General features: G+C 29.1%; 2 protein-coding genes across 2 annotated transcripts; both read left to right on the forward strand.

Annotated features, from left to right (window-relative positions):
• The first annotated feature begins 1,992 nt into the window (after positions 1-1,992).
• Positions 1,993-4,776, forward strand: LOC101514708 (uncharacterized). The gene is made up of 4 exons (XM_004504872.4): positions 1,993-3,083; positions 3,260-3,331; positions 3,727-3,756; positions 4,493-4,776. Exons 1-4 carry the CDS (start codon positions 2,325-2,327, stop codon positions 4,565-4,567), a joined length of 936 nt encoding a protein of 311 aa, XP_004504929.1. The 5' UTR covers positions 1,993-2,324; the 3' UTR covers positions 4,568-4,776.
• A 2,125-nt stretch (positions 4,777-6,901) lies between these two features.
• LOC101509855 (probable U3 small nucleolar RNA-associated protein 11) lies at positions 6,902-10,459 on the forward strand. The gene is made up of 8 exons (XM_004504690.4): positions 6,902-7,057; positions 7,153-7,243; positions 7,355-7,446; positions 7,531-7,624; positions 7,718-7,797; positions 8,744-8,827; positions 9,989-10,088; positions 10,176-10,459. The coding sequence occupies exons 1-8, from the start codon at positions 7,002-7,004 to the stop codon at positions 10,266-10,268; spliced, it is 690 nt and encodes a 229-aa protein (XP_004504747.1). The 5' UTR covers positions 6,902-7,001; the 3' UTR covers positions 10,269-10,459.
• The last annotated feature ends 3,635 nt before the right edge of the window (positions 10,460-14,094 follow it).

A 14,094-nucleotide genomic window follows, 5' to 3' on the forward strand; every position in this document is an offset into this window, starting at 1 on the left:
CTTCAATTTTTAAATATTTAAATTATTTTTTATAAATATTTTTAGAATGTTATATAGATTTCTTTGAAAAAATTATAATTTTAAACTTATATGTTAGCTTTATTATAAAAGAAAATAATGATAGCTTAAAAAATTAGATTTAATTTATGTACATTGTAAATATAAGGTTGTTAAATTGTTAATCAATTAATACTATTAATCATTTATCATAAATATTTTTGATGTATTGAAAATAAATCAAATAGTGCATAAAAATTAAACTGATGATGCATGAAAATTAAATTTTACAAAATTTACCTACTACTAATATATTAGAAAGTTTTAAAAATTTGTAAAATAACAAGTTTGATAGCAAAAAAAAAAATTCCAAAACGTTTATTAGGGTGAAATTATTTGATGTAGATTAGTGTTATTTTTTTTATTACATACACATCCGATCCGATCCAATCATATAATTAATTACGTCATTTTCATGCGAGTGTCTAAAGTATCTATAAAAATCTATTTAATGAAATTTGATTGAATAAAACACATAATTTATCTAATGACCTTAGGCATGACAGTTGAAGTTTTCACAAAAAATATTTGCAATGGGTAGGATAGAAACTTAGGCTATGGGTACATGTGTGTGGATTACATGAATCACAACAAAATTCGTACTCGTGGGTATCGATCCAAACTCGTTCTAATTTGAGAGGAGAAAATCCACCTTGATTAGATAAGTGCAAGTTTTTTTTTGAAATTAAAACTTAGGATAATGACGAGTTTGGGAGTGTTGATAATCATCCTGCAACTACTCTTGAATATGTCATGTTAGTAATATTGTTGTCGTTTTTAATTTTTAAATATATGTACATATTCAATATATTTAATATTTTTTAAAAATATTCAAAATTATAATCTCTTCTTTATAGAAAATATAATTTTAATATTTTTTTAATTTTATTATTGTATAATAAATATCACTTTTAAATTTATTATTTTATATATATGAATGTGTGCGGGTGCATGGTGGGGAAACCTGAACCTCGTCGCAATGATGAAAACTTCAATTTTACATCAGATAAAAGGCGAATGCAGATTTTTCCCAACTTGTCGGGTGTAGGGATGGAAGAGGTCAAATTCGTCCTCGTCTCGTTGTCATGCCTAATAGACTCAAATAATCACTCATAAAATTGAACGAATATAAGCGTTGGGACATTCATTTTAGTACCCATTTGTCCTACAAATAACTTGTCTTAGGGATAGCTCTTGACTGTGGAGTATATTGTTTGACGCTGAGTGATAGATTTAGAATGATACACACCTTGATAGGAAGTGATACAAGGCTTACAAAGCAAAAAATGGTGATATTGAACTTAAGTCAATCTTTAGATTTCTCATTTTAATTTGAAGTTGTAATTTATAGTTTTTGACCATAAATGTAATTTTTAAATTCAATTTATTTTGGTACAAAGACTCAAATATTTAAGTTTAAACCTGAAATAAGACGTCCATAACATATTTATAACTTAAATATAAAAATAAATAATATTTTAATAAATTTCACATTATTTATTTTGCGTTGTGAATTCTAGAACATATTTTATATCTGATAAAAAGTTATCCATAAATCATTTTATTTTAAAGTTAGTTACCTTTAAAATATTATGGATAATTTACTCAATATTAAATAAAAGTATGATATGTAATAAATTTTGTAAGTGAAATATACATGAATTTGTAGATATCATTTATTGATTTACTTATATAACAAATTTTTGTTAAATGATGAGTAACTTACTCATAATTTTTCAAAGTAAACTTAAGCATCACCTAAAATATATCCTACCATTGTGTGTAGAACTTCCTTATTTGGAAATCAACACATATTTTCGTGTTCAAACTTAGAATAGAATAAATCTAGTAGAAGACAATATTCACCAATAATTTAAAGTTAAAACTAGTGGACAAAAAAAAGTGAGAGTTGTACTTGGAAAAGGTGGTATGGAGAAAAGGGAAGCTATATAAAGCATGTACACGTGAATGTGAATATGATTCTAAGCTCAAGTAATAAAAGCCCAAACAAAACTCGTAGTTTCAGTGTTGTATAATTCTTCATGCATGCTTAATTTATTTTTCATTGTGATTCCTGAGAAAATTGTAATTGAACCAAACGAAGCTAAAGCCAAAGCCAAAGCCAAAGCCGAACCTGAATCCAAACCAAATCAAACAAACTCCTATAAACTAGGCATGGCGTCGTCGAAGGTTGTTGCTTCCACGAATTCGGATCTTCTTCTTCCATCATTTTCTGTTTTCTTCTCTCTCATCCTCCAACCACCACCATGGACGAAATTCTCAAGAACATTTACCCTGCCGCCATACAACAATATCAACAACAACAACTTATTAAAAAACAACAGCTTCTTCAACGACAACAGATTCTTCAACAACAGCAACTTCTTCAACAACAACAACTTCTTCAACAACACCAACAATTTGAACACCAACAATTTCTTCTTCAACAACATCAATTTGAAGAACAACAATTTATTCAGCATTTTGAAGAACAACAATTTATTCAACACCGACAACTATTTGAAGAACAACAATTTATTCAACAACAACAATTTGAAGAACAACAATTTATTCAACAACAACAACAATTTGAACAGCAACAATTTGAACAACAACAATTTGAACAATTTGAACAACAAAGACTTCACCAACAACAATATGAAGAAAAACTTCAACAACAATATCAACAACCCTTCTTCACCGACACCATCGACAATGTATGGAACGACGTCATTCCCAGTGTCGCGACAACTACGTACCAACACCGCCACCACCAATACCATAATCTTGATCATACTTTCGATGAAGGTTTCATCGCATCCGCCGTAGATGATGCGACTATTGAAGATTTCTTGGGCAAATCTGGCGTGGTTCCTATTCCCACTGAAGAACCTTCTCATGAAGTGACATTGGGAAAACGAAAGGCTTCCGAGGAAATTCTTGAGATTGATAAAGCCGCTCTTGCGAGACAGAAAAGATTGATCAAGAATCGTGAGTCCGCTGCTAAGTCCAGAGCAAAAAAGGAGGTTCTGTTTCTTTCTATATCTTTCTATTTTATTAGAATAAAGTTTTTTTTAATGATTGGAATTTGGAATTGAAATCAAATTTCTTTCTTTTCTTTTTTATTTACTTTACTTTATGATTGTTTTTCATGTGATGAAATTTGAATCTTTTATTTTGATGAAATATGATTGTTTTGCAGAGATATGTTAGTGGTCTTGAGGACCTGGTTAAGAAACTGGAGATAGAGAATAAGCAGTTATTTGAAGAACAGGTGCGGTTATATTGGTTGTTGTTTTTCATTTTTTACAATTTCTTTATGTGTTTTGCGGTAGTTATTGTTTTGTATACGATCAAGTGTAAATGTCAATTGATAGGAGAGGATTTTTATTAAATGTATTGATAAAGAAGAAATAAGATTGTCTCACACAGGTGTGTGAAATGAGTTAGGAAGAGAGAGAAGTGAAAGGAATGTGAGAAAATTAGGATTAGAAAGTACTACTATGTTTTTTTTTACTAATAAAAGTTTGACACTTCCCTTGAGGGATTTTATTTTTGCTATAACTCTTTTTCACACTGGTTAATTTGATTAGTTTTTAATTTAAATTTTTTGCTTAAAATCTGAGTGGTTTCAATATTTTCTAATACAATATTGTGTCATTAATGCAGACTGAAAGGAAAATGGAGAGGCTCAAGCAAGTATGTATATCTGCTCACTTTTTTGACCAGTCAATGTGCATATCATTGTATATTTAGTATGATCTCTTTGAAATTAACTGTCATAAATTTTTATTTATAGTTACCAAAAAATATACTTTTTACATTATAGATCTTCATTTAATAAGATGAATTTTACATGTAATAATCAATTAATAACTATGGATTCAGACTTGAGATTAAAATAAAAAATGAAGGGAATTTGAGCTAATTGAGGAGGTTATCAAATATATCAAACAGTAATGGACTGGTGTTATGTGGGGAAAAATGGTGACTAGAGTTAAAAATAGTAGGAGTGGACCATACTCATAATGATTTCTTACAACTTTCCAAAAGGTGCCAAGGTGCATGCAGTATACAATTGCATTGGCTAGGAGAAACATACTACATAACACAACATAAGTCTCTACTATATATGTGTCAACACAAATCAGATTTAAAAATTGTTTATCAGTGTTATTTTTCTTCCAATAACTATTAGTATCCAGTGAGATATGTTTAGTACTTTAGTATCCAAAAATGCCAAAAAAATTATTTGATGGATAATTTGTATTAGTACTGTATTTCACTTAAAAACATTCAATTGAACTTCCCTGTCATCTCAATTCTGTTACTACGATTATTGGTCATAAGCACTGGATTTTACTTTATTCAAAATATTTTCACATGCTGGCTGTCAATCTAACTTGTTATTATCATTTACTTTGTTTTTCTGCAGCTCCGTGAGTGCATCATTCCAATTACGGAACAGCCAAGACCAAAACCGAAACTGAGGAGAACGAGTTCATTGTGATCAGTCAGAGTAGGATTTAGAGCTAGGTGTAGATATAAGAGTTTTCTTTCTAGGTTACACATTGCTGGTTTCTCAGAGTTACACCGTTGTATAGACAAAATAGCAGCAATGACATGATAAAAGTTTTTTTAGGGGTTTTATTAGAGCTTAACTTATAACGTTTGATTGATTCATGGATATGGAAGATCCATGGTTATTGGTGGTTTCAAGGTTATGTGTTGTTAATTTTAGCAATTTAGATGCTATGCTTGCTAATTTCGTGAATGGGGTATGGTACCTGAATATGAAAATACCTGTTAGATTTTATATCAACAGGTCAAGATTAGTAGACTTTTATGTCACATGATTGTGCCATATTTTCAATATACAATTGAATTAATTCATTTAAAATATTTTGAAATTCTATAAGTCCAACAACTGAAGGTGGTGATGGATACTACTCTTACGATTCGTGATATGGTTAATTAATTCAGAAGCATATTGAGATCAACAAAGGTTGCAGATGGGGAAGATGAACTATATATTATATATATGTTGTAGTATAAATGTTGCTTGGAAGCTAATTTGGAAGTGAAGAGACCCTCTTATAATTCAAACTTTCATATGGTTGGTTGTTCATGGAAGACTCTTTGAATCAATCATAGGCCACACAAATGGAGATCAACAACTTTTGTTCCTTGCTAATGACGAAACTATTCTTCATGTCCTTTGAGATTGCGACTCAGGTATGAGTTATATTTATTCTTTCTAACAAACCACTCAATTTTATTCCTATTATTGCAGGGATTCAGTGTTTCAAAATCGCCAAGAATGTACATGATGTGGATTGAAGCTCCTCTTTATGATCTCTTGCTAGTTCCTAATGAAGTGGCGTACCATGGTTGAGAATGTTGCATGAATATGCTCACAAGATTTTCCATTGCTCTTATGGTTGAGATGGGCACAATGTTGTATGGATAGAAGTAGCTTAGGGATATATGGTTCTAAATCTCGTCCGGGACACAATTTTCAAATTTGCACAGTGCTAGCAACGAACCCTTCAACATATTTTTTTTATTGATTGAACTCCATATAAATCACAACATAATTTACTAAGATTCATGTGAATTTCAATCAATAGAAAATAGTGTGTTAGAAAATATGTTCTTAATACTTATTCAATATGATCTTATAAGACACCTTAAATAATCATAATGACAATTATAATGTACAAGATACCTTGAATAACTATAATATCTTACAATTCATGTGGATAATCATAAATATCTAACACCTGATGTGAGAGAAATTGATATAGAGAATGACTAGCTAATATGATATACTTAGATTTTCTTTCCCAAACTTTTTAAATTCATTTTGTTTCTCTTTGGGCCTTGGAGCCTTCTATTATACCAAAAATATATACATGGATATGCATTTATTATTTATAAATATTCAAATTACAATTTCATAGTTTACTTGAAAGTTTTGTAGCATTTTTTTTAGAACAATAATTTCATAAATATTAATGTTTTTTTAAATAAATAAATTTAATATATATTAATTATTTAAATGAATAAATTCAAAGATAAAAATAAAGTTTTAATGATGATTTCTTGTAATATCATAAATGTTGATAACTTCATATTATCATATTGTATATCATATAAACTAGCAAGAAACTCGTGTCATGTGACACATGCTGATATTTTAGATGTGTCTCGTGTAGATTTTTTTCTTTAATTTTTATTTTTTTTGTTAATGACAAACATTTATCTAATATTTTTTATATTTATCAATGTCAAAGAATTGTCCCTTGCTTTTTTTAATATTTATCAACAATTAATATTTGTGACATTTTTTTTATGTATTAATGACAAATATTTATTCTGATTTTTATATTTATTGTTGACAATATTTTCTTTTGTGTATTAGAGAAAAATAGTCATCCAATGTGTTATTTATATTTGTCACTGACAAATATTTGTCTCATGTTTTATAATAGTATTTAAAATTAGAATAAAGAAAGAAAAAAGATAAAAGACCAATAAATATTTATTTCATCATTTTTATATTTACCATTATATAATTTTGTTACATTTATAATTAATAAATATTTGTCCTATATTTTATAATACTGTTTAAAATTGGAAGAAAGAAAAAAAGACCAACAAATATTTCTCCCTTCATTTTTTATATTTATCACTTATGTAATTTATAAAATTATCTTTTGTAATTATATTATTATCCGAAATAGAATACTGCGAACAAATTTATTGTTTTGGATGGGCCGGGCCCTTGTAATTAATGACCTAATTGGACCGGGCTTGCGTTTCACAGCTCGTTTACTAAAGAAAGACGCGAAGTCGCATACAGTAAACACAACAATACATCAACAACCACCAAAGAGAACACTCAGCTCCTCGTTCGACCTTCATTCTCATTGTGATACGACATGTCGTCTCTCAGAAACTCTCTACCCAGGCGCGCTCACAAAGAGCGTTCTCAACCGTAATAACTCTCTTTCTCTTTCTCCTTCTTTATCTCTTCCTATAATTCATCACGTAATCTGCTTCAATTTAGTTTAACTTTTTTTTTCCCGTTAGGTCTTCGAGGGAAAGATTCGGGTTACTCGAAAAGCACAAAGATTATGTTCAACGTGCAAAAGCCTTTCACAAGAAGCAGGACACTTTACAGGTACAACAATTTCACCATTCCCTCCCATTCTATGCATTATTTCACTTTGTATTTTTTATGTTCATTTCAATTTTTAATCAATTGGTTTTTTTTTTTTTGTTTCGCTCACAGAAACTTAAGGAAAAAGCTGCAAATAGAAACGAGGATGAGTTTTATTTTAAGATGGTTAAAACAAAAACTGTTGATGGAGTTCATAGACAAGTGTAACAATTTTCTATCCCTTTTTTCTTTGTGTGGCTAAATTTGTTGATACTTTTCTTGCTTAGTTTTTGGGTTTACCTTTGTAGGAGTGAAGATAACAAGTATACTCAAGATGAAATTATGTTGATGAAGACACAGGATACTGACTATATTCTTCTTAAGCTTCAGAGTGAGAGAAAGGTTGTCCAGTACACTCAATTTCTTTCTTTTGTTTATGCAAAAATTGTTAATGTAGGTTTAACTTGTGAATATCTTGATTTTTTGTGTGTGTAGAAAGTTGAAAAGCTAGCTGCAACGTTGCATGGTATTGATAATCAGCCATCGAACAGTCATGTTTTCTTTGCCGAGGACAGGTTTGAGTTTCTGAGCTATCTTTCTATAACATGCTAATGTTGTTGTAGAGCGCTACAGTGTAGATGAGTTTGAACAAATCCCCATTGTTATGCGATATACTTACACTATTTAGTACAAAATGTTGGCAAATAGTGGCTATAACAGCACAATGGTATTGTTGCATAGCAGAATTTGAACAAACTGATATTTTTTTATGATCTGCTATTGATGCTAGATATATATTATATTAGATTGGAATAGATTGTCTCCTTGTCCCTTTTTAGTTGTAGTTTTATGTTTTTATTTTTATGCTACAAATTAGAAGAATTCAATGCTCAGATTCAACGGATCGTCTTTGTGAATGTTATTAGAGCTTCAGTTATCTTCAATTTCAGATTTGTACTGTAGTTTATGCTTAAGCCAGTGAACTTGACTTGGCCATTGATGTCGATTGATGGATTGGGATCAAAAGTAGAAAACAATGTTATTTAATTTGAACGGGGAATCATAAAGTTAGTTTTGACAGTTCCATTATATATTAAGTCTGTGACTCTGGTGACAACGAACAACTTGTTCTTGAGATGCAAAATCGATGATTAATTATGTGGAACATGTCATTATGACTATGATAAAAAGGAGTTGGTGTACAGATTGAGTGGTTGCTTACTTGCTTTTGTAATTTATTTTTGCATGTGTAGGAGCCGATGTGTATATTACATGTTTTGGCTTCTAATATATGTCCTAATGCTATTTAGGTGTAGTCCTATTATAAGGTCCCTTCATTGGGCAAACTCGTTGACATTTTCTATTGACAATATTTTATTGTTCCTTTCATCTCCTTCCACCCTCTTCTGTATTCTTGTTGATGTTATGTTCTGTTGCATGTGTGTACTAGTAGATTTGTCCTCATTCCTTAGGTTTATTTTGAACGAATAGCTTTTTATATCATCATCTATGGAGATGCAGGGAAGAGGCTAAAAAGTTAAAGTTACAACACTCAAAAAGAGAAATTCCACCCACTTCTGGCGATATTCCCGATAACATTAAAAGGTACAGACCTACTTTTGGCTTTGGAGACTTAGATTGATTTTTCTCATTTTGTTAGATGTTTTCTATGGGATTAAACAACTTATAAAGAATTTTTCACTAAAGATGTTTAGGGTTATGTTCTACTTAATATTTTATTTGTTCTCTTCAAAGCACTTTCAGATTGTTAAGTTTGTAAATATCCTAATTGCAGTAAATGCCTACAGTAAATGTGCTGGCTGAACCATTGCTTTTTTTTTTCATCTCTGAATTTGTGTGGGTCCATGAGAATGATTGATTAACTCAATAGCTTTCTAAATTTTTTTTGGCTCATATCTTTATCAAAGATATTAATTCAGAAATAATATGTTTCCATGAAGCCTCAACCGCAACCACAACCACCAGGTTTGAGGATGTAGTCATGACTCATGAGTTTAGTATCGTATATGCATCTTACTATGATGTTTTTCATTGGCACCTAAGATAGCATTTGATAGACAAGTCAAAACAGCCAAAGATAGAATGGTGGCACTATTCGAGTCGAAGAGGGACTGCCAATAGGCATTGTGATCCTTCCTGAGGGCTTTCATGTAATGTTGATGCCGAGGAGGCCATCAGAGTTGATCAAGTAGACAATTTCATCGTGAAAGTAGGATAATCTAGATCTTCATTGAAGGGACTGTACTTGGCAGTGAAGTTGTTGGTCGCGAAGGATGATGGTAGCAAGCTTTGTCGTTGTCAGCCGGCGAAGGAGATTGATTATTGTTGGTGATTGCAAGGGAGGGACAAGGGGGTGACAGGTCTTGGGCAGATCTTAGGTTGAAAGTGGTTTTGGGAGATTGAGTGTGGTGCTAGATAGAGAATGTTGGCAGTCATAAGTCATAATTAAGGACTTTTTAGTAATTTAAAAAATATAGAAATTGCTATCTTTTTTAAAAGCTTTATTATTTAAAATTGCTTTTAGTTTTCTGCTTTTTTGGCCACATATTGAATCCATTTTCATGCTGGGTTGATTCTTTCGTGATATTTTTCATTGAAAGCTGGCTTGCCCTGTACTGTAATATATCAACTGCTATAAGATTTGTTTATTGCTATAAACACGGTTTTTATTTCCATTTGTTCTTTTGTCTTGTCTTGATTTTTAGCACCATGTCGGATTTCTAGAATTTTTTTTTTCATGCACAGGAAAACAGAACGATCTTACAAAGAGTTGGAAGCAAGGAAGAATAGAGCCAGCCAGCTAGAGAAAATCTACATGGATATGGGAATGCAGAAGGAGTTGCAGGTACTGATATTTTGGATTGCCTTATTATGAACCCGTTTGAATCTTACATATACAGAATACTCAGAAAGATATTCCATCTATGAACAGAAAAGTGGCAGGAAGCGCAAACTACGTGAAGATGAAATTGTCTGCCCAACCAATAAACCAGTATACAAGTGGCGTGCTGAAAGAAAGCGCTGAAAGAGTTAACAAATGAGCTGCTTCGTTTTTTTCTTTTTGCATTTTATCATTTTGCATAATGATAATTTACTTCTTTCTTTGGAGGATAAAAACATTTTGATTTTTTTGGCTCTAAATTTATGTTGGTAATTTGATTTTGTCTCTGATACAATTTATATTAAATCAATGGTAAATATAATCTTATTTATTCACTTTAAACTTGAGAGACAAGATTATTTTTGTGACATTAAACCTGCTCTTCTCTTGTTTCATGCATGTAAAAGCGTTATAGATGTTTAAAACCAACGCCATCTTTTTGGCATCATATGGATTTGAGAAAAGGGAAGCTATATTGATTGTGGAAATCATTTTTACACGGGCAGGTTACAAGAATTGTTGATTTTGTTTCATCACATAATTGGAACTATCATTATAAAATAATTATATAATTAATGGTTTGTATTTGTTGTGAGTGTGGGTTAAATTACGTAGATTATCTATTTGAGTGCAACTGAAAAAAAAATGTAACAAGTAAAAGTGTAAATATTTAGGTATTCATTAATTTGAGTGACAATGATGCCTCTTTACCTGAATTTGTTCTAGTCAAACCCTCTATGTAGATATTTTTTTGTTGATAGTTCTGTGTTTTAGTCAAGATATCAAATATTTAGTTTGATAAGAAAAGACTAATTCACATATATTTTGTTACTCAATTAATTTAAATATGTTAGACGTAGATTTTGCCTCTTATTACTTTTGTAAAAGTTAATGTTGATGAGTCTCGTCCTAAGTTAGATGGTAGTCTGACTTGTGAAGATTTAGTGTATGTTTGGTTGTACTTTTAGAATTGAGTTGAACTCTCAACTTGTGATTTTTACATCAAACTAACCCGATTATAAGTGAATCGGGTTGGATTCATAGATTATAAAGAAAAAATATATTTTTTATTTTAAAAAAATGTAATTAAATTTAGATATTTAAATATTTCAAAAATAATAAAAGTATATAATATATCATTCAATACTTAAAATGATTCTACAAAATACAATAAAAACACTTAAATCAATTAAAATAGCAACAAGTTATCAAATATAATCCAACAACTAAACTTTAACTACACATCAATAACAATTAAATAAATAAAAATATACATGTCACGTCAATTGATTGAGTTCACGAGTTCGCAAGTTCAAAATGTTAAATTCACTATACGAATCAAATATCATTGAATTTAAATGAATTGGTTCAAAATGTACCTTGAGTCAAAACGTGAATTGAATTGATTTGAGTGACTAGATTTGCGGGTTTACCGTACCTATAAACACTTCTAATTATCTCTCAAGAATTAATTTTAACTTGAAATTATGATTTGTAATTTCAAAATTTAAAATTAATTTTTACACTAAAAATTAATTCTTAATTTACTTTTATCTTGAAATATTTAAATATAAATCATTTTTCTTTCAATTCATTTTAACTAAAATCAAATTTATAAAAATTAATTGACAAGTCTTAAGCACCGCATAATCTAAACATTAGCTTAATTCAAGATTGTGAGCACAAGTTGTTGAAAGAGCTAATTTGTAAGATGTCATGTCTCAAATTCATTCCCTAATTGAAAATTATTTGTGGTGCATACTTATTGTAATAAGATATATAGAAGTGCATATTTTCTAGCCAATTAACATAGTATGTTTTAGCTAATGAGGTTCATTTCGAATCTTTTTCGAAATCTCTTTTAGACGAGAGAATCCCTCTCCTTTGCTTAGTTTACATATCTCTTTCAGAGTCTTTTAGATTTAGTTGTATAGTTTTTCTATTTTTTTTCCCTAGTTATAAATATTTAGTGATGGAAATAGTCATTTTTTCCTATATTTAATTTCTCGTGATTAAGATATCACTTCAACGATAATAAACATATTTCAATTTTCTTATGAGATAATTCTAAGATAATTATTAATAACAATTTCTCCTTTTATTAATATTTTTTTTAAGAAAAAAATGCTTCCAAATTCAATAGTATTCTCTAAATTTATCCATTGTACCAAAAATAAAATACAAAATTCTCTAGTTGCATGCTTTAAATTCGACTTCCCTTTCTCTTTAATGGTTAGTACTTATAGTGCTAACTACCAACTCAACTACCAGCAGACACCAGTCCAGCAAGCACGCTAGTGTCACACATCTTTAATTACCATCACTCCACACCACACAGGACACTAATTCAGAAATTTTGCCATTATGACTAACCACCAATGAATTTATTCCTTGTGTTTCCAATCTCCACCAAAATCAACTTCACAAACCAAATGTAAAAGTTTAGGGCCAACCATTTTGGTTTATATTTTAAAGTTAATTTTGAAAATAAAATTGTCAAGGTAAAATGACGTTAATTTGATAACAATTTTTCCTAAAAGTACAATTTGATACTTGGGGTTTAATAATTATAGTATCATTTTTGTTTTAACATTAAATGTTATATTATCTTTGTGCATGGTTGTGGATCTCCATTCCAATCACAACCCACCACCATTCAATCAATAGGGATCCAAATTTTTGGATTAATAGAGGTAAATAATGTACTTCTTCCTTTTTATTTATTTATTTATTTATTTATTTATTTATTTATTTATAAATAAAAATAGATCAATAAAAATTTGACTCGCTTACAAACTTGAGATATCAAAATTGATATTATTTTTTTAGACTTTTTTAAAATTATTTTTATATGTTAAACTAAAAAATATTAACTCAAAATTGAATTCTGTTTTAATTTTTAAAATTTTAAAACGTAAGCAAAAAAATCACTTTAAAAAAAAATTGTTTCTAAATATAAATAAATTATTAAACACATTTATTATTTTTTCAAATATAGTTTAATAGATACTGTTTTTTTATTTTGCAATTTTAGAATTGACTATAATCAATAGTACTATTATTTAACTAATTTTTTTTTTAATTTTTTGTATATAAGTTTGAAAATATGAATTAAAATAAAATTTAAGAGGAAACACATAAAATAAATATTTTAATTGATACACTCTCAATTGTCAGTGTAGTTTTTTTTTCTCTCTTTTAAATTATCACAATTTTTCATATATTTAACTTTTAATGATGTGTTATAATTTAAATCAAATATTTCTGATCATTATAATTAATTGATAATATATACTAAAATATGGTAAGCTTAGCCCATGTAGGAGCCTTAATCATTGTTCATCTCGTACCAAAACAGAAAAGATGCAAGTAGTAGCAGCAATTACTAGCATTTACTACGTGTTACAACGCAGTGACACCGATCCAATTTTCAAGCTTAAAAACAATCGACCTAAGTTCTTCACCAACACGACATCCTATGTTATCATTTTCTTTTTATATGAAATATTGTGTTTGTAAATATATAATTTTGTCTTTGACTTTATTAAATTGTATCACCTTAATCTTTTACTTAATTAAAATTTTAAAATAATTTATAATTTTTTCTCAGTTAATCATTCTGTCACTTGATGAACCATTGCATTAACTATTATGTAAACAAATCATTGAGACTTATTTAATATTTTTTCTAAATTGAATAATTGACATGTATAACGATTAATTGACAATAATATTGAAGATTAAATTGTAATAAATAATTTTTCACACAACATGTTGGTGAGAAGTCTTTTTTCTCAAGTTTTTTCTTTTCTCTATTGATGTCTTCTTCCACCTTTTGTTTTTTTTCTATTATATTTAGGAAAATGATATGAATAAGATAGATGATAGCTCTCAATTTACTCTATCTATAAAAGAGAAAAACACTATTGGTAATTTATAGTTTTCATAAATTATGTACTTTGGAAACCTG

Source organism: Cicer arietinum, chromosome 6 (genome assembly GCF_000331145.2).
Source record: "Cicer arietinum cultivar CDC Frontier isolate Library 1 chromosome 6, Cicar.CDCFrontier_v2.0, whole genome shotgun sequence".
Classification (NCBI taxonomy): Eukaryota; Viridiplantae; Streptophyta; class Magnoliopsida; order Fabales; family Fabaceae; genus Cicer; species Cicer arietinum.